At 37.9% G+C, this 27,695-nt stretch overlaps 1 protein-coding gene across 3 annotated transcripts in view; it reads right to left on the reverse strand.

Moving 5' to 3' along the window:
* Positions 1-760: 760 nt before the first annotated feature.
* Positions 761-27,695, reverse strand: part of Raf (Raf oncogene) — a 52,811-nt gene continuing 25,876 nt past the window's right edge. Inside the window, exons 8-14 of one of the 3 annotated variants that reach the window (XM_071679547.1) lie at positions 25,060-25,217; positions 17,653-17,864; positions 16,277-16,444; positions 14,772-14,880; positions 12,141-12,344; positions 3,727-3,861; positions 761-3,135 (exon numbers count right to left, since the gene is read on the reverse strand). In XM_071679547.1, coding sequence (XP_071535648.1) covers positions 2,959-3,135; positions 3,727-3,861; positions 12,141-12,344; positions 14,772-14,880; positions 16,277-16,444; positions 17,653-17,864; positions 25,060-25,217 — 1,163 coding nt within the window. In that variant the 3' untranslated portion in view covers positions 761-2,958. Of the gene's footprint in view, positions 3,136-3,726; positions 3,862-12,140; positions 12,345-14,771; positions 14,881-16,276; positions 16,445-17,652; positions 17,865-25,059; positions 25,329-27,695 lie in introns of all 3 variants that reach the window. The other 2 variants (XM_071679546.1, XM_071679545.1) reach the window with 2 other exon arrangements.

The following is a 27,695-nucleotide window of genomic DNA, read 5'->3' on the forward strand; positions in this document are numbered from 1 at the left end:
CTTTTCCACAGTCCTAGACTGTAAGTAGAGCTTTTACTTAACAAGAATACTTTGCTTATCTGCATATACTTCTATCTTTCACTCCATTTCATTAATACAGAACGCCTATATCTTTACCCAAAACATTTTAGTACATCAAGAATGAAAACATTAGTATCAGCTGAAATCAAATATTTCTCATTCTTACCTCATGTGTCACTAGTGAAAATATGAGCATCATGGTACAAATCAAATCCTTGCATTATGTTACCATAAACTTCATTTAGTCATGGAAGTACTTCAGGTAAGCTTTACTCTTCACAGTGACATATAAAGTATTCCATCATAATTCTTTTAACTCACGATGGATGGTTATATCTTTTACACTAGACTGGTACTCTCTCAACTGATGTCTTTTTAAATGAATGAACAGTTTAAGCAGCTTCAATCAGCAGGAAAAACCATCCTTCAATACTTCCCATCTATAATATTCTCTTATCCTCACTCTTTTATTTCCTAAAGTCTGGAGTTTTTGAGACAAGTCTGTGGATACTCAAAATGACATTATTCTTCCATTCTCATCAGGAACTTTTACTACTCATTAGATTTCATTGGCAACCATAACATCTAGTGCTTCACAGATTTTCCATACCTGTAATCCTACCCAAGTTGCTTTTATGGCCATACCAGAACTGAAAATTGGGGGGGTTTGTATTATCTGGTACAAACTACTGAAACCTTTATGCTTTAATGTATATAAGGAGAGCATTGACAAAATACGAGGAAGCTCGTCTTTTATTTTAAAATGATTAAAGCTGATACAGAGTAACATTTTGATGATGATAAAACAATGTGGTAATGGAACATGGGATGACTGCACTACAGTATCACTGAATGTGAAGTCTGTACACGGACTGGTGACATTTAGGGCAGGATGGGATGGGAGAAGGGAAAAGGTCAAGAGAAGGAAATGGAGAAAAAAAAAAGGAAAAGAAAAGGTACAGAGGTTGATAGTATTGAGAAAATGGGGGAGGTACTGAAGCCAAGATGGTCTTCAGGTTTGCTGCCTGCATAATGACCATCTATTGCTCCCCGAAACACAAACACACGCAAACTGCTCCCCATACCTAGCTAACTTGTACAAATGACCTTCAAAACATTTACATTTGATGAATGTGGACAGTATCTTGGTTTCTGCTGATGCACTAACCATGGCCTTAAAATATATACACAGATTAGTCATGAATTTGTACCTTGGAAGTACTTACAAAATTTTACAGTCAGCCTTGAGGTGGACCTCTATCTAGCAGGAATAAACTTTCATCATTATAGTGATATTGCTTACAAGGTTCTAAGGTGTTACCTGAACTCTTCTTTATCAGTATTATGCTTACCTCAAGCAACAACTTCACCCTCTTTATGTTATGCTGGCAATTTACTATATCATGGAGGTTTATATTCATAATACTACTACTGAATTACCATATTTGTAACTCTCAGAAGATACAAGACACAAAAGAAGCTCCTGGGTCTTGTGCAAGGATAAATAATGTTGCAAAACTTTCAGTCTCAATTAAAATAGAAGAAAATATAAACTTAACACTGAAATATTGAAAAATACATTTCAATCATCACATCTACACAGGAGATCACTGACAATATCTTGCCAAATCATCATATGGAATGTTGAAGAATGGTGTGTGGCAGTGTTGATACAACCACACAGGTGTAACCTAAAACAGGACACATGACTATAAATGTGCATTGTTCATTTACCGCAACTTATCACTACAGCCACAAGAGCAAGTACCAGCTATTATTTGTCAAAGACAAGGGTCTGATCCTGAAGGAGTTGATGAACATACATCAGTTTCTCGACAGACGCATTAGATAAAACAATATTTTACCTTTAAATAGTTAGTGATTTTGCTTGAGACTAGAACAACACCTGCTCATTTTGGAGGATAGCTGAACAATCACAAACACTTATACATTTAAAGTGTTACACATTTAACATAACCTAAAAAAAATACTAATGTCATATATATCAGGTTTTCTGTAATTATAAAAATTCACAAATCTTAAATGAACCAAGAAATTATATAAAACCTTAGCTGGGCACACTTGTGCATTGTCAAGCAAGCTGACTAATTTGCAAAACATAAAAGTCTTTGTGTTTAAAATGAGGCAATAAAAATAATATCACAGGGACTATCCTGACAGTAAATGGAATATTAGGGATAAACTTCTCAAATGAGTACAGAATACAGTATATAATGCCACAATGAGTTCACTCATCTGCTGATAACATCCAATATGGCATGAGGCTGCTGATGTGACCCCTAATTAAATAGTGCAAAATAAATTAATTAGCCATAGGCATGGATTAACTTACAACTGATTATAGTAAACTAGTCACTGGGGCACAGGAAGATGATAATACTGCAACAGTCAAACTACCTGAATGTTGATGGTTTACAGAATTAAGCTAACCAAGTCAACAAGATCAGAGAAATTCATACAATTTTAACAGGGGAAGCCAGTGAATAAACATTGCAAAGATTACTTAAATTTGTGAAATATGAAGTTCACTCTGATAAGTCTGTTGGGACTGTCATGGTAACAACTGAGGATGCTTTAGAAGTTCAAAATGTTCACATTATTTTTGTTTTACAATTGCTTCTGACAAGGCCTGGATAAGCCACTGGTAAGATCTTAGTTGGTAGAATCTTGGCTAGGTGCACGCAATACAAAAGTTCAGCTAGTATGGCCTAAAGGTGTCTTGATGGAACATCTCAACTTGTGAAGCGGGGGAAACTGGCTCCGTATGGTGACTTAGCAGATGAAATTCATGGGAAGGAGGGAGAAAGGTAAAGGATTGGTTCCATGGGAAAATTTTAGCTGGCAAGGTCTAATAAAATATCCTCCATGGGACAACACAGATAGTGTGGCACTGGAGAAGAATCCTCTCCCAGTGGTTTAAATGTTGCCAGCAGTCGAGAACAAAAAGGCACCCGAGTTGATGGGCGTCTTGGGTGATGCACACAGATACATCATATCATCTGTGTTCAAGTGTGTGCGTGTAAGTGTTGGCTCACTTGCAGAACGATGGATCTTTGGCAAGGAACGCACCAATGATTCTATGTTGGCTAGGATCTGTAAAATCATAAATTGTTATTATCACAATTACAACCATCCTTTTCACACATTACTCAATGTTCCCAAAGCCTTCGCCTCTTCACACACCCTATGAATTACTTCCGCTTCCTTGGTTCCATTTGCCACCATTTCCACTCAGGTTTCTATAACACTTCACTTCCTCCAATTTTTCTTCATTCTTACCCACTCCAACTAACCTGTCCCTCTACCTCACTCAACCTAATAACCTTGCTTTTATTTACATTTACTCTTAACTTTCTACTTTCACACACTTCCAAAGTCAGTTGCTAACTTCACAATTTCTCACTTGAATTTAAAGACTAATGTCATTCTTTTGAAAGTAAATCCCCCAAAAGGGCCTCAGGTATTCTCAACCACTGTTGAGAAACTATTGTACCTTCAGATACTGCAAACCTACGATAATTTTTTACTTATAACCTTGTTGATGGAAGGATGTGTGCTGAATGTGTACCCAACTGAGGTGTAATCATGGGAGTCTGATTTTCAAACAGTATTCTCCAAAAAGTAATTATATAATTCTGTAGGCAAATGAACACATTCTAAAACTGAATGCACACTATGACTTACCTGTGGGAATAATGGTCTATCATCTCGATTGTATTTAATGCAATCATCAAAGAGACGACGTATTGGCTTAGGCATATCTGAGCGTAGATAAGTCATGTCTGGCCGCAAATACCCTCGACCAACCATGAACAATATCTACGGAAAAAAGATAGTAAATACTAACAGGTACTCTGAGAGCATATTTCAAACAATAATTCACATACTACACGGTAGTAACTATGTACTGTACATCCTCGATTTAACGGACTAATAGGGTGGAGGGGGTGTCCATTAATGCAGAAAGTCCGTTAAATCGAGAATGTAACCTGTGGGCCATTTTTTTAAAACAATATCAGTTCACATGCTTTGTTTTAACTCCTCTATCACTTGATGCCATTTTGAATTGTAAGGACTGCAAAATTATTTAATAAATAGTCACAATTCTATGTATATAACCTGACCACACAGTAGCTTGAGACAGACTGAGATAGAAACAAAGTGAGTATACCCCACACTACCAAAAACAAGTGTGATATGAAATACGCATGGTGCAGCATTTAAGATCTTTTATTCTTTAAATTATCATTAATTAATGTAATATTATTTGCCCAGTCCATTAACTCGAGGGTTTATTGTATATATAGAAAATTTCTTTCATATGCTATCCTGAATTTCACTTTCAACAAAAAAAGTTTGCAGCAAAATATCCTAAGGTTCTATCAAAATTTAGCATGCCAAACTGAATATTATCACTACAGACTAATATCCACTAAAAAACAGTGTCAAGCTTTTTTTAAAGACTTTAAAATGAATAAACAAATGACACACTGTAAACCTAGAAAACCCAGGATCATACCTGTATCTCAAAGACTGTGGTTACATGGCATTTCTCACACCAACATTAAGATGTGAAATACGGAAAAAGACAGTAACCATTATAATGTACTGCTATGCCTCATGTGAGAAATAACCAAGGACTGTGTTTTACCTCATGTGAGAATAGTTCCTGCTCTCATTTGATTTTCCAGAATGTTTGATTTTAACACTTACTAATATATATCAACAGCTGCCTACTGCCATTGCTGGAATAAGTCTTAATCTCAGTCACCCACACACCATCAAAGAGTGAGCACCTATATCATTTTGGCATGATGCCATGTTTGCAATCCCACTATTGTCATTTTTGTAATAGGAAAAAAATAGTTTGTTTAGTATCAGTGTTTATATTTTTGATGAAAATAAGGATATTTTTTCATCAATGTACATCATGTTATATCTGTGTAAATATATAAATCCATAGATAATGGATACACTACATAAAAATCAAGTATGTACATACAGAATATCACAGGGAGACCCAAATGGAGATGGAAGGATGGAGTGAAAAAGATTTTGAGTGATCAGGACCTGAACATGCAGGAGGGTGAAAGGAGTATATGGGATAGTGTGAATTGGAAAAATGTGGTATACTGGGGTCAAAGTGTTGTTAATGGTTTGAATGAGGGCACGTGAAGCATCCTTGGTAAACCATGAAAAGGTCAGTGGGGCCTGGTTGTGGACAGGAGCTGTGGTTTCGGTGCATTCCACATGACAGCTAGAGAATGGATGTGAGCAGACATGGCCTTTCTCCATGTATTTGTAGAGTTAATTCGAAAATCCTGGGAGCCTTGAAGAATGTGTGGAAGTCGAGAACATTATCTCGGAAAGCAAAAATGGGTATGTTTGAAGGAATAGTGGTTCCAACAATGTTGTATGGTTGCGAGGCGTGGGCTATGGATAGAGTTGTGCGCAGGAGGGTGGATGTGCTGGAAATGAGATGTTTGAGGACAATGTGTGGTGTGAGGTGGTTTGATCAAGTAAGTAACGTAAGGGTAAGAGAGATGTGTGGAAATAAAAAGAGCGTGGTTGAGAGAGCAGAAGAAGGTGTTTTGAAATGGTTTGGGCACATGGAGAGAATGAGTGAGGAAAGATTGACCAAGAGGATATATGTGTCGGAGGTGGAGGGAACGAGGAGAAGTGGGAGACCAAATTGGAGGTGGAAAGATGGAGTGAAAAAGATTTTGTGTGATCGGGGCCTGAACATGCAGGAGGGTGAAAGGAGGGTAAGGAATAGAGTGAATTGGATCGATGTGGTATACCAGGGTTGACGTGCTGTCAGTGGATTGAATCAGGGCATGTGAAGCGTCTGGGGTAAACCATGGAAAGCTGCGTAGGTATGTATATTTGCGTGTGTGGACGTGTATGTATATACATGTGTATGGGGGTGGGTTGGGCCATTTCTTTCATCTGTTTCCTTGTGCTACCTCGCAAACGCGGGAGACAGCGGCAAAAAAAAAAAAAAAAAAAAAAAATATATATATATATATATATATATATATATATATATATATATATATATATATATATATATATATATATATATATATATATATTTCTTTTTTAATATATTCATAGTATTTTATATTTCCCTTAATGTACAATGCAGACGTATTCTGTAAGGAAATGATCTTTTAGATCTTTTTTTTCACTTGGGAAGAATAATATCTGTGGAGCTGCACATTTACTGGACTAGCAGAGTTTCTTTCACACTAAACCAATAAATAGTAAGGTACTTGAACAAGACATGAAAGGGGTAAGGAGAGTGTGGGAAAGGAGCACATGTGGTCACAAATTCCATATGAAAGAATGTCCACCTTCACGAAATTTTTGTCTTAATCTGAGTTATTTTCCAAGAATACCAAGAAATCCTCCACCATTGGTTGCCTGAACCATATCCAAAAGAAAATGCATCAACCAAAAAGCATATCAAGATGCACTCCCTAATGGCTAACACACTAATTTAGAATCAGACACTGTAAGGTAATAATACCTATGATGGGAAAGGAGTAAAAGCAAACCATTTATCTATGTATCATCATCAAACTTGTTCCTAATTCTAAGGGGTTTATCAGGTACTTACATAAACTACAATCACTTATATTCATCCTCAACCCATATCCGGAGTGTTAGAGTGAAATATATACTTCCACTTTCATAAACGCTTCTTACCTTTTCACTTTGCACACTAAACTCCCCTCATCAAATGACACCAACTCCTCTCACACCATCTCTATACACAAAAATGCTTCCACTGCATTCAAGCCCTTAAAATGATTAAAAAACACAAACCTTTCAGAAATCAAATGATGGGTGAGAAAACACTCCTGCATCAAAGCAAGGTTTCACTGACTGTTCTCTAGTTCATTTTCACTGGTGCTCACACAGAGTGGCAATGCAGGAAGGCTGAGCGAAGAACTACCAATTCAATTCAGAGGAAAGCTGAAATTGTTAAGATATGATAAACAATTATTGTTCACTTGGGATCTACATAAGCTTATGCAGGTATCCCCTGTTAGTTAGCAATTTGTAAGTCTGATTCGAAAGTTAGCAAGGTTTTAGTTTACCCCATTTTATGAAAGCTAACAAAAAAGCTTCATGAGTTAGCGAGCATTCGTTCAAATTTCTCGCATGATGACAGATGGCAGGGTTTGCTAACACACACTGTCCTAGAGTTAGTCTGTGCTTACAATCAGCTGGAGTAGCTGCTGTGCATAACTGCTCTTGTTCAAATGTGTTCACTGGATTATTGGTGCACTACATCTTCACTTAGTCAAAAATGTGCCAGTGAAACATCTAGTGCTTCTGCTAAGAAAAAGCAGAAGAAACTAGTGTACAACACTCAATAAAATGAGGTAGGAATGCCTTAATAATCATGCAAGCACTGGAGAAATGACTAACATCCAAGTGGCCAATAAGGTGGCATACAACAATGATACAAACTTGAGAGGAGCACTAAGTTCTCCCATTACCTCAACTGGATTACACAAGGTTACAGAGATCTACCAACAAAATGCAATGCAGAAAGAAAGCAGAACAGCATCACTTCCTAATTCCTGCTAAAGGTTAATGAACCTCCAACCAGCCACAGTTTCCACCTACAAAAGTTGATGAAGAACTCCAGCCTTCTTAATTTTGCTTGTGTGCAGGCAGAACCTACCTGTTCTAGCCTCCCTAACATCACCTGGAATCCCAAAGAGGACAATAAACTCTGACATCATGAGTCTCAAAAGATACTATAAGACAACACACAGCCAGACGAAAATACTTTGGTAAGTTTAATTTTCAGTTGAGTACAGACTGCTGTTATCTTAAAACAAATAACCAATAACTACAAAGAAGAAAGTGTATCTGTAAAAATTTTCTTATGTAAAATTTGGGTAGATTTTAACTAAAGCTCAAATTTCACATGTTAACATTCTGAAAGTTAGTGGTGTGTTTGAGTGTGTTTTATAAAACCTTGTTAATTTATAAAGGTACTCCAAACCTGGTGAGCTGGATCAGCTCAAATTTGGGACTACTCAGTTTAAGGGTTCTGAATCCCAAGTTTATCCAAAAAGATTACAACTGTATTCATTAAGCATTTAATCGATTAATAATGAATAAAACACCTAATGGAGGTTCCTCTGTGAAATATACTGTCTATCATCATGTCTCCACCCCCAATTCAATGGGGTGGATCAGGTACACAAAACCCCTAGTACATCCTTAACCCATGTCCAGGATATTAAGTGAAACAATGACTTCTACACTTATAAAAGCACTTCTCATTTTTCACTTTACACACTATAATGAACATTTAACTGAGACCAAAGACTCCATTCATACCACTTACACACACAAAATACTTCCCCTGAAACTGATTCTCAATAATTCATCTGACACTTTCAAAGAAATATTCCAAGCTCTAAAAACTGTTTATCCATCTCCTCTGTGGTGTGCCTCTGTCTTGTACCTTCTATTATACCACATTATATCTCCTTGACCATTTCCCACATGTTCTACAATACCACCATCCTAAAAGACTTTCAACTATATGCTTTTCCAATGACTTATACTTCTGACTGCTGATTGGTCAAAAACTCGGGATACTGTGTGGGGTCATACAACACTCAGGACCATAAGGCACCATCCTACATGATTGCAATATGAGATGTCACACTGTATAAGTTTTTAGTGCTAAATCTCCAGCTTGGGACTTCCCTCACCCACATTAAGGGAAAGCGGTCTTTGTAGTTGTGTGTGCATGAAACTGTTGGTCAAGAAGGAATCAGGCTGGAGGTGAAGGTGGAAAAAGGTTTGTCATAAGCTGTTTATGCACAGTTCCCACTTAAGCCCCAAAGCATCAATTCCCTATAATTCTCTGCAGGCAAGCTATGATCATTTTCTCAAAAATAAGTCCACTCATAAGCTATCTATTTATCACAGTTTTGATGGCAATGACTAGCATGAAATTTTCAAGCAATCTGAGCATTAAGTCAAGGCTTTGCAATGTTTAAAACACTGTTGGAACACAATTCAAGACAATCTTGATTGGTCCAGAGTGCTCTCTTTGTCTCTCAATTCCATCTGATAAAATCAAGAATTATACAGGGTGAGCCATCAGTCACTGTGCACCTATAGTATACATGATAAAGCTGCCTCATTTGAAGTATTATTGTTACAACAAATGGCCTATGTGACTTTTGACACAGTTTAGTTTTGACACATATGGTTAAGAGTACCCTCTTAGGTACATGAGAGCTTATTCCTGAGAATTACTGCTGTAAGACAAGGAAGGAAAACATACAATCTTACAATGAGGTCTCCTATGTGCTAGTGAAATGCATCATTGCTGGATTATAACTAGTGGTGTGACTATAAGGTGATCCATAAGGCATCTAGTTCTTGCTGTTAAACCCTTAAGTAGGCATATAAATTTCCATCAGATTCTAAAAAATGGATGTCTCTTTGTCTAGAGAAAAACAATTTCTCGCTAATGAAGTAATAGAACATCACAGAAGGATAATGAAACAACAGAGGAACAGGTGAAACATAACTCAACTTACCCCTATAGAAATAAACACTGGTGGAAGCATATTAGTTGAAACAATGATGACCACTACACAGCCTAACATTCACAAAAACTCTTTTCATTAATGCTATGAAAAATCAGTATTTCAACAGCATAACCTTTACAAGAACCACGGACATTACCATCAAATAAACTATTATGTGAATTACTGGAGTACTCATTGTTCTAAAGCAAATACTGCTTGACTTCAAATATAGTAAGCAGTTTACTGTATATCATTATAGCATCAAGAATGAATGGTAACTGTTGCGTAAAGATGCCTTAATCATCTAATGCCACCGCCAGAGATCTGCTGAAATTTCTACTGGCACAAGAAAACAGACTACTGACCTATGAAAGGTCCCAACTACCTAGCACTATAGACCTAGAAGAGATCTGGTTCATGCGTTAATAACTGTCATGTGTATGGAGCTGTCACTCCTACCTGTTGTCATGAGGAGAGTGTCAGGGTAACCCATGAGGTTTTGGAAGGTTTAAATATAAGCAAAACTTGTTACTGTAACTTGTCTCCTGTTTGTAAAGCTGATAACACTCCTTTCCTGCTCCCCTCTAATGATGGGGAGCAGTTAATTTCTTAATATGTTAGTGTCAGTCAGTAATCTCTTAAAGACTTGGGTGGTAATAAGAATGATCAAATTGTACTGTGTATACATAATACCTTATTTTCAGTGTCATGTGGCATGTGCCACTCCAGAATACTTGCCTCCAGCTGTTACTGAGAGGTGGGCCATTTGGCTTTAATCACATCTTATCTATCTGAGGCATGAGGTTCCTAGGTGAGACCCACCCCATCCAGTATTCAATACACCAGTATGATCCCGTGAGGAAAAATTTAGGTTGGTCCAACAGAACCTTGTATGCTGTCAGTAGTAGCAAAGCTGAGAAGAGAAAAGGAGATATGATGAATAAAACAATGTAAAGATTTGTGTGTGAGGCCCAACCACATAAAGAATGACTATTATGATGTCTCCCTTCCTTTCATCTTTACCTCTTCTTATGACCTTCCCACCTTTAAAAGTCAGGTCTACTAACACCTGAGGAGCTCTGATTAATTTCTTCTTTCATTTTCTTACCTTAATTTTCACCTAATAAGGCCATGACTGGGTCATGTTTAGCCTGCATCATGTTGTTCATTATATAAAAAGTTTCTCTACTGTTTGAATCATGTTTCTCTGTACACTTAGCTGGTATACTTCTTATTAAGTATAAAGAGCATAATAACCATTTATCAATCACTGTTTGGGACGAATCAAGCTCCAAATCCCCACATAAAACTGCAGAATCTATATCCATTACACATGAAATTTCATTATCCAGAACACCTCTGGTTCAAGTCATCTTGGGTATATGATTTCTCTACAATTAACATTCCAGAAAAAGACATTCAATACCTTCAGATGTGACGTTGGTCAACAACAAAAATATCTGAGGCCAGTTTCACTATATGTCATTTTGATATGCCTGCAGGAGAAAGTGTACACCCAATTAATAAATCATCTTCATAGATGGGTCCAACGGATTTCAAAATGAAGACTATAACTCCTATTGTCTCACTTACGCTGGTAACTATGAATGTGACACACATTTCCTAATAATTATGGTAGCTGCTCTATGCAGCAAATACTCTCAAAACAAAAAAGAAACAAGATGCGGCTTAACTGTTTGAAAACAGTATATTCTACACAGTACACTTTATTTTACACACATTGAGAAATATACATAAGAAAAGCAGGGCTACCAATGTAAGGCAAGACAACAGAGCAAGAGTTAAAATCCTTCCTTCATTGTGCCATATTGGTTAACACAAAATTGTAAGCTTTTCTTTTGAGTGTACATACTACTGAGGCATTAAATGTAAATCAAGGCAACCTACTTTAGGTGGGATTTTGAAGAGCTCATAGATATGCATCTGTAAATGAAATTACGTGACCATACATCAATGGCTGAAAACTGATAGGACTTAAAATTTGACTCAATGGTGGATGCACATGCATATACGGACAAGGACATGGAAGCCAAGGATTGCAGAACTGCTTTCCTTCTAGCAGGTAGCTACTGACTGTAATAGAGTAACACACAAATACCTGCTTTTCCTATGCTAGACCCTAGATAATTCTGGGTACCACATGTAAAGTGTTACAGAACTCTACCTGCATAGGATTCATCGCAAGTGACAAATCACCATTAGTGAATACAGTCTTGTCTAAGAATTTTTCACTGGTACTGTAAGTAGCACAGCCTTAGAGCTGTAGGAGCTGCTACAAAAAGTACCTGGAGTATTCCAGGGCAATTTCAAGAATGGGATACTGAAGCAATTATAAATGAAATAAACTACATGTGTACCTGTGTGTAACTAACATAGATACAGTACTTATCGAGATGCAATAAAATTACTTTATCAACAGAGAATTCATTACCATCTACAATCCTACTCTACAACATTTGTTAAACTGTGTGCTTCAAATGAATCAGAACAACTACTTACCTGGTCTTTATTATTTATATTTGAGTATGGGAGGCAACCTGAGAACAGTTCATATAAAACTATTCCAAATGCATATACATCACTCTGAGAGGTATAAGGGTTTTCATCCTGCATTCGTATCACCTCAGGTGCCATCCATAAAATTGATCCAGAAGGCTGCTGGATTTGCCGCCCACCAGAACATTCTTGCGACCATCGACCACCCTACAAACAAAATAGAAATTGGAAATAATACCATACTATTACCAAGTTTTGGCACTTCCCATCTACAAGGTGTGGAACTAATGCCTAAATCCCAAAGAGAAAATTCTCAATTCAAACTGACTTATGGGTGTAAAGCTCAAGTGGTCTGAGGTACTGGCCATAAAAGAAACTATATCAACCAATACATTTAACTGAGGTAGGTGGATGGAAGATGCATGTGACATACAAGCCTTCTTTGACTGGGTGTTAATATGAGTCTAAGCAAGACTTATTTTCTGAGTCAAAGCTCCAAGTATTAACGTTTATTCAAACAAGATAATCTGAATATTATTTAACTTACAATACACTGAATTTGTTCCTCTGTTCATCTAAGATATGTTACATTCTGAAGTTCAAAACACAAAATAAACAGTAGGCACCTGTCCATGCATAATCTGATAAAGCCCATGAAACCAGTGATGTAATAAACTACTCCCAAAAAAGGCAGCAAACAACTGGTTGTAATAAATTCTTAACTACTCCAATACAAGACCTTAGGCCCAAATACTGCAGAAACAAGGCATACAGCTATATCTTCCATAGAGCATATGATGCCGACTCGTGCAACTAGTATATGACAATTTTGAATATGTTAATTTGTTTCTTATCAAATACAGTTTATAATGCACCTTCTGTTCAGATGCTAATTAACTGGGAAACATAGCACGAACTTATGTTATCTTGTAGAAACTATTCTGTCATGCCAATCTCTTGTCCTCTGCAAATGCACTTGTCACACAGGAAGGGAATGGAAAATGCACCATTCTGATAAGGAAAATAATTTCATACCACACTAACACCAAAATATTTTCAGTATCTAGTGCTCTTTATCTTTAGAGATACACTGATCTGATCTGTCTGCTTTACAAAATTACAAGATAAAAAATATCCTCTACTCTCATTAACTCTATCTGAAACCAAAGATAGCATGCATGAAAGTTACTGCATTCTTGACTCTCGACTTTTATTTCCAATGGTTCAAACAAATGACTAGAAAAGACCATTACTTCTAATTACAAAAGAAAAGGCATGATTTTACTTGGATTAACACCAAACATACTTCTTTTGAAAATGAATATAAATATACTAGGAATCATATTTACAGAATGAGATAAAACTGCCTTACTTCATGGACTTTCAATACTTCCATTTATAAGCGAATGCATGAAAAGCCCTACAACCACAAACCCTATCAAAACAAGTAAGGTATTCTAAATATCTTACTGAGATTAACAGATATCAATGAACACAGAGTTTGAGGAAGGAGGGATAATAATGATGTAAAGGTTAAAAAGTGTCACAGCAGTAAAAAAAAAACTGGAAAAAATAAGCCTTCATGAAGAACCATCCTCTTTCTTACCAAGCTTATATAAGCAAACCCTAAAGTTAATTTTAGCCAAAGAAGTTATGTATACACAGTTGATAAAAAGTGTAAATTAGGAAATTTTTAAATCAAAAGTTAACATTAAGCAATACTCACCACAGTCAAGACTTGCGTTTTCAAGACCAAACTTTATATTCATTTCTCCTTTATGATAAAGCACAAATGACTATTGCAAACACTCTTCTATCTTATCATCCACTATTGCAGATGCAACACAAAAATAATATCTAAGGGAAAGCAGTAAGAAGAAATAATGCAGGCTAAGCAAGTTCAGTATAAACTGAAGGTAAGAGGTATCACACACACTGTGATTGGTTGAATGGCATTAAGACATGTGCTGAATCTGATGCTAAACCATGTATGGCAGGCTGAGACAATTTTATTCGATCTCTTTAGGTGCCCTGCTGCATGACTGACAGAAAGGTGCATGACCCAAATTTCTTTGCAATCAACTGGAAGGCAGTGTAATTAAGAAAGATCAAACAAGTATATTTGGCAAAGATAAAAGATGAAAATACATAAGAACCTAGCAAGAGAATGACAAATAAACTAAAGGTTACACTATGAATTTGTAAATTATGAACTGCTAGAAAGGGTGTTGACACTATTCAGAATTAAACATACATGTGTTTAGTGGTTATGGAAGGGTTGGATACATGGAATATAAGCAGTTGTAAAGCACTGCTTGGAAAATGGATGTAAGAAGGGGAATGTTCAAATGAGGAATAAGAATAGATCATAAGAGATCTTTATAGAAAGAAGGTTATAAGCTAGTGTGGCTGTGTTGCGATAAGAAAAGAAGTAAATGAGGTGAGAAAGTAGAAAAAGGGGTGAGAAATGCAACCAATACAAAAATACGAGCAGAAGTGTATCATAGAAATGTGAGAATAAATCAGTATAAGTGTAACCAATACAATTAGGTTACTACACAATAGCCATAATTTTGAGAGTTGAAAATGATAGTGTAATTCAATGACAACTGAAAAAAAGACTTACAAACTTACCTTAACTGTCGCAAGACCAAAGTCCCCTATCTTGACTGTATAATCATCGTGAAGGAATATGTTATTTGACTTCAAATCTCTATGTATTATATTCTTTGCATGGAGGTAACTGAAAAGAAAAGTTCAGGTCAGATTTATATTCTGCACTCTGACACAAAGGCTCAAAAGACACAAGCTTCCTGATTTGCTTGGTTAGTTATGTAATAAAGAATTCAGTTATAGTAGGCAGAGGCTGGTTGGCATCCACCAACCTGGGAGGTATATTACCAGCACTTCTCACCTGGGTATAAGGGGCGTTAGTGATAGCTGTGCAGTGAACCAGCACTTCAGTTGTTGTCAAGTTACACTCCTCTGGCCTACGTAGTTGCCTTTTCTTTCAGCCTCACCCACATGTGGACTGCTAGCATTCTGTCTTCATACATACTATCTCTCCATGTCCCATGTAACAAATGACACACTTGACTCACACAACTCATTCTTCATAACTCTTAGTTTTCCTCCAATGAGCATTATATGCTAGCCTAGCCTTTAGGCAAAATATGAGGAGCTACACCTAAAAGTATTAGGTTGGAAAATTAGGCAGGAGCATTACATAGAAACATTTGGCAGAAGTAGTAAGAACATTACAACATTACATGTGAGCACAAGGTAGAAGTAGGTTGGAACATCAGGTAATAGTAGTTGGTAGGAATGTTAGGTAAAAACCTCTCAAAACAGTACACTAGAGTTGCACTCTGCTAGCTGACTGTTAAGAGTGAGGCACTAAAGGCGAAGAAGCGGTACTGGAGTTCACCAATTATGGAGATTCTTTTGCTGTGGCCACCCTCTCCAAGGAGCTCCTTAGCATGATGACTCAGCATGGGCCAGTTAATCACAGAAAAAAAAATCAAAACAGGCTATGCACTGCAAAGGCAGACTACTTCCTACCAACTCAGCTATGATCACTGTCAGTACACCTAGCAGTCACACCTGAGAATAAGGAGCAACAACATGGAATAGCAGAAGATGCATGTTTTATTTAGCAAATCCTGTCAAAGAAAAGATGCATTTCTAACACAAAATAATGAACTGTTCTTGACAGAACTTGACAGACTAACCTAGTTAGCAGCTGAATATGTAGGGAGGCTGACAATAGTATTACTAATGCTATAGTGTATCATTATACTTCATGTTAGGATGGGAAAATGTTACTAAATGTCATCCCAATGATTTAATGACCTGGTGAATCCATTATTTGAATAGGATAATTCCTATCAATTCTACATAAACTAAATTCTCTAAAATTTCAATTTATGAATGGTTAACTTTGTATCATGTCCCTAAAGAGCAATTATAAACATGCAAATCTGAAGTAAATTTTTTTCCATCAAAAAAATATAGTTAAGCATTACATACAAACACTAATTTACATACCCTGTATTGTAAAATATTTTCTAAATATCACCATAAATGCATACATATTCAACATGCTCAATAAATGCTAAAAACCTTGAATTCATACTCACTCCATGCCTTGAGATGTTTGCCGCGCAATATCAATAATTCTCATAAGCTCAAATTTAGTCTCCTGAACGTGGAGGTGTTTATAAAGGCTGGACCCTTCACACCACTGAGTAACAATTGCAAGTTGATGAGTTTTAACACACCCCATAAAGAGTAGAATATTTACATGTCTGGAAGCAGAAAAAGAAAAAAATATTTATTTTCTTGAAATAAGAAATGAGCAAACTATTCAACTGTATGAAATATGAGTAACAAGTTTTATCACAACTATCATGCAATATTCTTCACACACTCAACTACCATTCTCAGGGCCAGCCTAAAACTTCTGGGGGCCCTAGACTGTCTCTTTTGAAAGCCCCTCCATTCTTCAAACTCCAAAATAAATTGCAAAATTTAGGGGAAGCCAAGAGCATGCCCTGGAGTAATTTTTGGTTGTCTGGGCCAGCATTTCCTACTTCTTGAAAGCTGCCATATAACAGTTGGGACTAGGAGGACCTCTTAGCAGTCGGGGCTGTAAACTCTGACCATACAGAGTGTGTAGGAAGGGATGGGTCCTACCCATTCCCTTCTTTCTGGCCACCAATACGGATTCTGCAGCGCTATGTCTGGTCCTTTTCTCTTAAGGATTCTGGTGAAACTTTAGTCACAGCCCTTCCCATCTCCAAAGCATCGCATAGGGTGTGGCACAAACAGCAGCTTTCTAAACTCTCATATTCTAGTTCTGTTCCAACTCAAGTTTCCTCTCTGGCCCTCCCACTATAGTGGTCATTCATAGATCAATTTCCCCTCCTATCCTATCAAAAGTGGTGTTTCTTATGGTCCTTTTCTACTGCCTACTCTTTTTACTATTGTCTATACTATAAATGATTTTCTCTCGTCTCACTTTAAACCCATTCAATCTTAAGCTGATGATGTTACAGTACAGTCCACAATCTGATGCTTATACTTCTTGAACATGTGAAGCTCCAAAATCCACGCAGTCCTTGATCCTGAGGTCTATGTATATTTGATATTCTACTCACATCTTATTCTGTAATAAATGTTGATCTATGTAACTGTTTACTGAAAACAAAGAAAAAAAAGTACAATTCAGCTGAAAGAATTGGACTGGAAAATGAGAGATTTATTCTAAAGTCTAGCACAGATCAACTGCAGAGACAGATGCTATAGTCAGTCTGCTTAATGCACCAGTCTTATAAGACATACTTATGCCTCTACAGTGGTTATGCTTCCTTTACAGACAAGCTTCTAATTCAAGCTATGTATCTCCTGTATGTTGTAGAAGATGGTAGTGGTGGATGAGGGACTGACCTTAGCACCTGTGTCTGCAAATGTCACAAAAAATAAGTACTCTACTGATAAAACATGCTGTTAATACCTTGTTTTCTTTAGGACTGATACTTCATTTTTAAAGGCAGAATACTGTGCTGGTGTAGGATCACGAACATTCAGAGTTTTCACAGCAACAGGACCATGCCAGTGGCCACGATAAACTGTTCCGAAGGACCCAGACCCTATTCGAGGTCCAATTAATATTTCATCCACAGGAATTTCCCATTCCTCTACCGTATCTTTGGATGACTGTCTGACCTGAAATACAAGTGACAAAATGATGATAAATAGGAGAAAATTCTAAACCTAATTAACACGAAAACCAAAATAATCAAGAAAAATGGACACACCGATGGTTTACAATGGTAGCGAATAACCACTCAATACTCTGATAGGATTTTCTGATAATATTAACAACATACAAAATGCAATATCCCATTTACAAGCTTAATTAATATACCCATATGAACCATCTCCAAATTCAAGCATCCACATTCTCACCTTCAACACAAGAGAAACTCATCCCAATTTTCACATCTTTTCTGTTTCAAGATCTGTACAATGCTACCAAGGCAACAAAAGCAAAATTTCATTCAATTTCATATCATCTGTACCAAAGATGACAAACATACATAACACAAGTTGTTACAGAAAGTTCATTACTAAACACAGTTTCTAACACTTACCATTTTCCTTTTTCATTCTAATTTTCTACATTCAAGATTTTTACTGTGCCAGTTTAACAAACACCATCTTCTCTATTACATCAAATGTTATCCAACTACATCTAAGCATGCAATCCACTGAAAAAAAAAATCCCTGACCCCTCTCTTTGAATTTCTAACCTGAATATTCTTATTAAATTTCACCTCCCTAAATGCACACCAAGTCTCTACATTCTATCTCTTACAATGCCAATTTCTCCCTTCAAACTTGTTTGTCAAACATCAGCTTTTTCCTTCATTTTTCTCCTGAATCTTCTCTCATCCATTACTGAAATTCTCTCTCTCTCTCTTCATTTTTTCATACATATCTGCCATTTCCTGCATGTGCAAAGTAGCAATGCTGTTTCCTGTGGGACAGGGTAGTGCCAGGAATGGTTGAAGGCAAGTATGAATATATACATGTGTATATATGTCTGTGTAAATGTATGTATATGTGCATGTATGGGCATTTATGTATATATATGCGTATATGAGTGGATGGGCCACTCTTTCTTCTTCTGTTTCCTGGGGCTACCTTGCTGATGCAGGAAATGGCAATAAAGTATAAATATAATTAAATAAAATATATATATAAAGTCTGGCTGTGGATAAGGAGTTGTGGTTTCAAAGCATTACACATGACAGCTAGAGAATGGATGTGAGCAGATGTGGTGTCTCTTCACCCATTCCTAATGCTTCCTCACTAATGCAGGAAACAGCAATATGAAAAATATATATATGTAACACAGACACAGATCAGACTCCAGTGATACACACAGTAACTTTCAATGTAAGTAGAGCTAAGTCTGAAATAGCAGAGTCTGCCTCTAAGACGCTGAGAGTCCTGTTTGGATGTTGAAATTTCTCTTTTTTGGAACAGCTGCTCTGCCCATACAAAGGCCTGGTTCATCCTTGTATGGAGTACTGCTCTCAAAAGTGGAGTGGCTTTAGCTCTGCATCCTTACTTGACAGAGCGGAGTCAAAAGTGGTCCAACTTTTAAACTCTCCCAGCTTACTTCAAAGCTTGACCTATGCCCTATGCCACAATGTTGGTTCACTTCCCTCTTCTATAGGTATTACTTTAGTTTCTATTCCCATGAGCTGGCTGTCTGCGTGCCCCCCACCACTAGCCAGACCATGCAATTCTCAGCAAGCTGCTATGTCACATGATAATTGTGTGGCTGTCGGCAACCTGAGCATGGGTCGTCTTGATAGCTATTTCTTTCCTTGCATCTCATAGCTTTGGAACTCTCTATCTTCTTATGCCTTTCTCAATAACTACGCCTGGCACATCTTGAAAGACAGGTTTTTTCACTCCTCCAAAATTCATAAATACTTTCCCTTGTCTCTCCTTTTTCCCTTTCATAATCCTCTCTATATTTCAATAAAGACCTGGTCTTGATGTGGACTGAAGGCCTTCAAGCTACCAAGGAGGAAACTCATCACAATATTTCCCATAAAAGCATCATCATCACCTACTGCCTTGCTATGAGCCTGCATAGACCCACACCTGCAGAAGGTATGGTCTCAGAGGAGATAAGGAAGTACAAGATATGAAAGATGAATTATTTATGAGCCAGTAAACTTTAATTCCAGGACCAAGGCACTTCACAGGTGTAAATAGGGGTTTGGACAAACCACTGCCATTGATTATTACAAGATAAAATCAGATGCTCCTTTCCAGTGTTTTGGCATCCTGACAGCCCTGCCTTCTATCATTAGCAGGGTGGACAGATGGCTTAGAGGGAAGATTAACTTCCAGATCATGCTACATAAATTTAGGGGCCCCATGAGAGTGAAACTCCCTCCTCTTAAATTACAAATAAGTAATTACAACTGGCGTGACTATAAGATTTGGGAGAGAATCCACATTAAAATGCCATATGGAAGACAACTAGGTGCAAGCAATACACAAAAGAATTGCTGAGCTATGATGGGCATGTACCTGGGGTGTACTTTCTCTTTAAGGGGAAATTCGATCAATATATGGGTCTATACAACACAGTTCCCAGTAAAAAGCAGATCATGATGGAACTTTGCAAGTGCCTACCTCATATGCACATCAAGGGATGCACCTTCAATAACCCAGAAGGTTATGTGGGGGTAAGGAGAATCCTCCATAATGTATTCAGTCATCATCATGGCACAGTGAAAGCTATGGTGAAGGAAATCAAATAGGAGGCTGTATTTTAAATAAACTTGAACAGCTTTCCACTTCTCACAGCCAAAGCACATATTTGCATGTAAACAATTAAGTCCATGAATATCCTTAATGAACTGAATAGCCACTGAAGCAAGCAAGAACTGGTAAAGAAACTCTGTAAAAACAAGTGGTTCTACAATTGGCATATAAGGCCTAAAAGGTCCGAATATGGAATAGCAAGGAACCTGGGATACAAAACCCTCATAGTTTTTATAGATGTCATCATCAGTGAAGTAAGCAACCCCTAAACAGTGTGAAACTCTAAAAACACAAGTGCCCAAACTTGAAACTCAAGATGGGTGCTTTTGGTAATGCCTACAAACTGAAGAAAAAAAATGCTGCTTAGGGAGTAAAGAATAAAGGCCTGGTTGCTTGATATGCTATGGTTCAAATGTCCTTAGAGAGTGCAATAAGTTTACCACAAACACTGTTGAGCCTTCCTCCACCAAAGTTCAAGTGAGGCAATTACACTACAATTGTTTGGAGAGCACCAAACACTGGCTGTAGATGTTCACATTAAAGGGACTGTTAGATGCTAGGATGTAACTCAAAATTGTTACTTGAGGCATCAACCTGAACTTATTCAAAAGAGGGTTAAAAACCAAAGGAGCTAGTCTTGGGAGCTGTGTTCTGTGTGAAGACCGAGAAAAGCTCCTACAACTAAAGTCACCAGACTCTGCCAGCTCAAGTTTCCACCATGAATGAAGTCACCTTTGGCAAAGCTGTATCACTGGGAGTGTGGTTTCAAAAAACAACTTCTCACTCTAAAGGAGTCTATATATCCCTGCTACTGAAGGTAGCACAGACTTTGGTTGCAAGAAACTTTAGAACTCTTTTATAGAAATTGATCTTTGGTTAACTATAAATAAATAAACAAAAATAAAATAGTAGTCAATAGGGCTGGTGCAACCAAAAAGGTACATACTAACACAGTTTTGAGCCCAGGAAGTGAGTGCATTTTATGCACTTAAGGCTAGAATACTGTCTCAGACTCACAGGTATGATGCACCTATTGACACCAGCTGAGAGCAAAGGACAGGCAAGCATCAGATCATAACTAAAGTTGGTGAGAGCAGAGCTTAAGAATGGATGAAGATGGACCTTATAAACATCCTAAGCATTCACGGTGAGAAACTTTCACTTACTGGAGATTAGTATAGTGACCATTTCGAACAACAAGCAGCAGGAAACCCATGGAAGTGCTGAAAATCTGTGAGCGATCAGTGTGGTGCCCTGTCAAGGTGCTCTGAGCCTTAAGACAATCTCAGACAAGTTGGTTGAGAACTTATAGGAGTCTGAATTAGGACAGGATCTTGAAGGAGAACTCCCGAAAATGTCTCAAAATGAAAAAAATCCTTCATCAATTACACAATTTCTGCAATAATGAGAAATACCATGAGATGCACAGTAAGGAAGTTTAAGAGTGCCTTGAATAACAATATGGAAAGTGTATCACACAAACCAGGCTATGGAGGCTGTGAGAGCCTAAGGGCTGTAGCTTCCAATAGCTTGGCTGAGCAACAACCTAACCTAACAGCCTCACCCACCATGGGTTGTGGGGCTAGAAAGCCCCCGAGGACACCAGGCTGTAGAATTAGAAGTCCCCAAGGATCTCACCACTCTTAAGTATATACCAGGACTACTCATTTATGAAAGAAGGAGTATATTTACTTGACATTCTCTTCAAATCACTCTTACCAGTACAATCAGACAAAGTCATTCTGGAGCAATCTCACTAAGGACTGAACTTTGCATAACTCCTGCGGTGATGAAACTCTGCTCCACAAAGTTGTCAAGTGCTGTAAGCCTAACAAATTGTGTGTCACATATGATTATGCAGTACTACATACCAAAACTTCCTGGTAAGTATGCCAAGCATGGTCCTGCCCTAATGAGTACACTAGTAAGAGTTTTAGAAATATTCTGCTGATACTACTCTGTGTTGGTATAAACAGAAACTTCATCTCCCTAGGTATGTGCTGCACCAAAACAAAAAGATGCATTAAAGTTTTTCTGGTGACTAGATAGAGGATGTCTTGTCTTCAGAACAGCAATACACCTCTATGGAGATATGTAGAGTCCACCAGACACCATTTATACACACAGACCCAGGTGCAGTCACTGATCATGGAGAAGCAACAGAACCCTAGGTACTTCCTATCCTTCATGAAAACTGAGAAGGCTATCTAAACAGCTCTGGGACTGAACTAGTTGTTGACTAGAGGAGTCTTCAAACTCACCAAAAGAATGAGTAACTGTCAATAAGTCTTGCAGTCAATCCCACTGGCAGAGAAAGTGCAAAATATCCAGATCTTAAACAAGGAGAAAGGATTCAAGAGAGCTCAGTTCTTGAGATGAGAGTTACACTCAGGCATCTTTGGTGCAAAGTTTGAACTGATGGACAGCAGGGAGACGAAGTTTGGTCTATTTAGAGTAATTAGCTCCTCATAAGATCCCTTGGTCTTGGTAAACACTTAAGTCATTCAAACAAAGATCATGTTTCAGGATGAATGTCAATAAGTCATAGGACAGGACAAGTTGGGAAGCTTCAGGTTGTTGAACATATGGTGACTTGTCTCCACAGTTACCTCTCCCCAAGAAGCTTTAAAGAAATTCTAATGAGGTCATCTTTTCTGGCTACTTCTGATATTTGCTGATTAAGAAAGGCCTTATCACACAACAAAATAGTTCCATTTTCTCCAGCTATTCCTTTATGTTACTTCTGGTGGGATTCTTTGCTACAATAATAGTCCTCCCAATCCTGACCTATGCAGACAAAACATGGACATGAAATAAGTCACAAAGGTCAAGAATCCAGGCTGTGAAAATGAGCTGAGAAGAGCAAGTGGTGCGATTGGATGGAATTTAGAAAGAAATGAAGGGAGTGTATGAGAGATGTGTTATAGCAGGGGAAGCAAAGGGAATGAATTGTGAAGCAGTAGAATGGGTGAAACATAATACTTTGAGGTGGTTTGAGCATGTGGAAAGAATGCGAGACTGGGAGTTTACAAGAAGAGTGCATGACTACTATTAAAGAGGTTGTGTGAGTGGAACACCACCTGTGACATGGGCAAACTGGGTGGAGGAACACTGGAGGAAGAGAAAAAAGAAAGAATGCAAGGAATGGTGTATAAGAGGGAGGCATGTAAGGACTGGGATAATTGGAGACTCTTTTGTCATGGCCACCTCTTGATGGGAATTCCCTGAGAGAACAGGCATCAGAGATATAGAGAGATAGATATATTTAGAACATGGATACCAGGGTTGTTGATACAAGATCTTTATTTCTTAATCATTCAATAAAATCTTGTCACTTTGCATATTTTGACTCGTAGATTGGGAAATAACCAAGGTAAGGTTTTTCAACCTTGATGAATGACTTTTGTAACACTGAGAAATTCAGAGGCTCATATCTTATACAAGAATCTTTAAAATACAACCCAACTCCTCCATACATCCTTCCTTTCTTGTCCCACTTATATAGTTGTAATTCAGGCTCAAAACCCCACTGTTTATGTGATCTTCAATGTGAGTCTCTCTGAAATTTACAAATACTATGTTCGATTCAGTAATCAAACCACTTCTAAAAAGGATTTCATTAGTTTTGTGTGAGTTAAGTCCGTGTATTGGCATAAACATAACTGGTCACATTTCTTGTTGCTTAATTGAAGTGAGGTATTTCTTGACAGTTTCTATTACAGTGCTCTGCTCAGTTCCAATAGCTTTGGTGGATGGGACTCTGCTAAACTTGGCCGCAATTTCAGTTCCTTCACATTTTCTACCAAGTAACCACAGTAATTTCTTCCTTTGACAGTTCTCCCCTGTCTTCAGGAGTTCCAATGTTGAAGTCTAAAAATTTTCATTCGTGTTAGCTTGGCCCCTTTTAGCCCGATTCCAAATGAGTGATTTTTGTTCATTTCAAGGTATATGGCGAACTGTCCCTGCCAAGTGGTGAGCCTGACAGTACCGGCAAAACAACAAATTTTCTCCAATGATGTTTTGCACTCACATATATCTACAGTAATTCCTTTGGAGCTCCTTTAATTTCCATAACTTTTCAACTTTAGTATTTCAATCTTTATTCCATCACCCCTACTAAATATGCTCCCATATGCTTAGAATTTCAAACCTTCCCTACTCTTGTCACATCTGAACAGCTTTAACTTCTAAGCTCCCACTTCTCATTTATAAACATGCTGACTCAGCCAATCTTCATGCTAAAATTTCTTTCCATACAATGACTTTTTCCATCCTGAAAGACATGTCTGATCTTTTCATAATTTTATTTGTCAATCACAAGAACATTCAATCATCTTATATCAATCTAAATGCACAAAAAAATTACACTGATATAAATGACAAAGCCATGATATATATACCCAAAATATTGTTTAAGCAATCCAATGATCAAAATTAGTCTCATGAGAGTTGAACAATTTTTCTATCTTAAAGATAGAAATAATTGCTAATTTACAGCTTAAAAAGCTAGAATTTCTATTGCTACTATTTTTTCACACCTGTATCATTGAAAAATCTGAAAACTTACCTTTTTGCCTGAAACAGACTCGTCAGCTGATCTAGCTCTGGGTCGCACAGTCCTGAGAGTGTTAGTGGGTGAGGCCTGCGCTGAGTGTGAGCCCTGGACTGGTCGAGTGGGACTGCTGGTGGGGCTGGTAGGTGGTGGTGGTGCCAGAACCCCCCCTGCTGTATACCCTGGGGAGGGCATCGCTATGTGGGTCATATGGGTAGGAGGGCTCCAAGTTCCCCTTCCACCATCATGCAGGTAGAAGGTTGGTGATCCAAAGAAGTGGACCCCTGCACATAGTAGTGGCCAGCAGAAGAACAACATTGCCATGTGGACGTGCAGCATAGGCGCACACAGCAGCAACACGTGGTAGGGGAGACATGCACATGCACATTAGCAACATACAAACATTTAGGCACTTCCCCCTTAAATAGCAGTACAGTATTAGCTAACAAAAATATCAAGGCTCAATTCTGAATGATAGATCAGTAACACTCCCACATATGAGCCTTGATCTTAAAAGTTCCTGATCAAGCAGTAAGATATCTGAGGTTCATCTAATTTCACTATACAGTTTTAAATGAACTAGAATCTTCACTATAAAAAAACACCAAGACGGGTGACAAAGATGCAGACCAGTTCTTGGGGCAGCTTAATACGATGAGGTTAGAATGACAAAAAATTGGGCTGGTGTTCCAGCAGTGAAGCATTGTCTTCCTATCAACTGTGTGTTATATCCATAACAATCTAAAATATCAAGCAAAAGACAATACCAATGATGGAATTTCACAGAAGTGCAATCCACAATTCTTTTTTCAACAATAACACTATCTCTTCTGTAAAAATGATGAAAGACCATACATCATATCACAAATGTCATTCAATAATATTTGAACCAAGAAATGTGTCCATTACAATTGGATGCCCCACCGGCAAACTGAAAAAGTTCAGTAAATCTTGTGAGCAGAGAAATACAGTCAGCTACATTTAAGTGAAAATGCAGCTCTGTCTGAAAAATAATAAAAACAGACTTGGGAAACAAATCAATTCCTTTCTATATGCATGACCAAATGAAACTACGGTAAACCTATTCTAAAAGAAATACAGCTTTGATGTTAGACCGGCCTGTTTCTGTATTGCACTATGATTAGTGCTACTAAACTAAGCTTCTGCATGTACAATCAGCTGTACGAGAGAAATCAGGATTGGCATTTACCAAACCAGGATGAGAAGGGAAAAACAGGTGCCATGTTCAATGAAGGGAAACTAGGTGTTCTAGCTCTGAGTAAAATCAAGTAGAAAGGGATGGGGTAGAATGAATAGTTTCAAAATGTTCGGGGGGTTAAAGTCTAGGATTAGTGAGAGGTCGAAAACAAAGGAGGAGTTTACAATTCTGATGAAGGAAGCACTGCGGGACTGTGTTCAAGAGTGTATGAAAGTAAATTCAAGACTGATCCAAGGTTGAATTAAAGCACACTAAAAGAGGTGGATGATTGTCAGTGTTTATGCACCTGGTATTGACAAGAGGGAAGAGGAAATGGGATCTTGGAGAGGAGGTGAGTAAGTGCTCTTGCAGTTTTAATGCAGTTGAGGACCTGATTACTAGAGTGACTGATATGGTACATGGGGTCCAGGTGTCAAAAAAAAAAGGGGGGGGGGAGGGGGTGGCTTGCTGAGATATGTGCTAAAAGAGGAATGGTGATTAAGAATACTTGGTTTAAAAAATGTGCATACAAAAGTACATGTGGGTGAGGGGAGACTTGGGTCAATGGGCATCACTAAATTATATGCTAAATGATATCCACAGGAAGGACATGCTACTGGATGAGTATGTGCTAACCGGGGAAGCACATGGAATCTGTTAATCAGAGAATAACGGGGGAGTGTGAAATTTATAGTAGCTTTACTAATGGAAAAAACGATGTGTACAAAAGAAGTGGTGAAAGTGAGTGAATTTGGAATTAAGGGAGCGTGAGTGTGTGTGATTAGTCACATAGGAAAGGATGTGGAAGGTATCTGAGAAGGCAGGGCTAACATCTGTTGGTTAGGTGTGAGACATGCTTAAGGTGGGATGTGGATGCTTAAGAAAGGGAAGTGAATGATGGGATCAGGAAATTAAACTGAGTAAAACAGCAAAGATGGGTGCAAGTGCAATATCTGCAAGAGAGGACTGTAAGTAGGAATTCCATCCAGTCCTGGAGTTGAGCTCCTTCTAAGCTCATCAACTGCTCTGCTTTTATCATTCTGCAAAGTCTTATCCATATACAGTCAATATTGCAATTCGCAGTCCCTCCAAAATTCCTGGTAAATTTTTTTTTTTTTTTGCTTTGTCGCTGTCTCCCGCGTTTGCGAGGTAGCGCAAGGAAACAGACGAAAGAAATGGCCCAACCCACCCCAATACACATGTATATACATACGTCCACACACGCAAATATACACACCTACACAGCTTTCCATGGTTTACCCCAGACGCTTCACATGCCCTGATTCAATCCACTGACAGCACGTCAACCCCGGTATACCACATCACTCCAATTCACTCTATTCCTTGCCCTCCTTTCACCCTCCTTCATGTTCAGGCCCCGATAACACAAAATCTTCTTCACTCCATCTTTCCACCTCCAATTTGGTCTCCCTCTTCTCCTCGTTCCCTCCAC

The sequence above is a fragment of the Panulirus ornatus genome, chromosome 30 (assembly GCF_036320965.1).
Source record: "Panulirus ornatus isolate Po-2019 chromosome 30, ASM3632096v1, whole genome shotgun sequence".
In the NCBI taxonomy this organism is placed as follows: domain Eukaryota; kingdom Metazoa; phylum Arthropoda; class Malacostraca; order Decapoda; family Palinuridae; genus Panulirus; species Panulirus ornatus.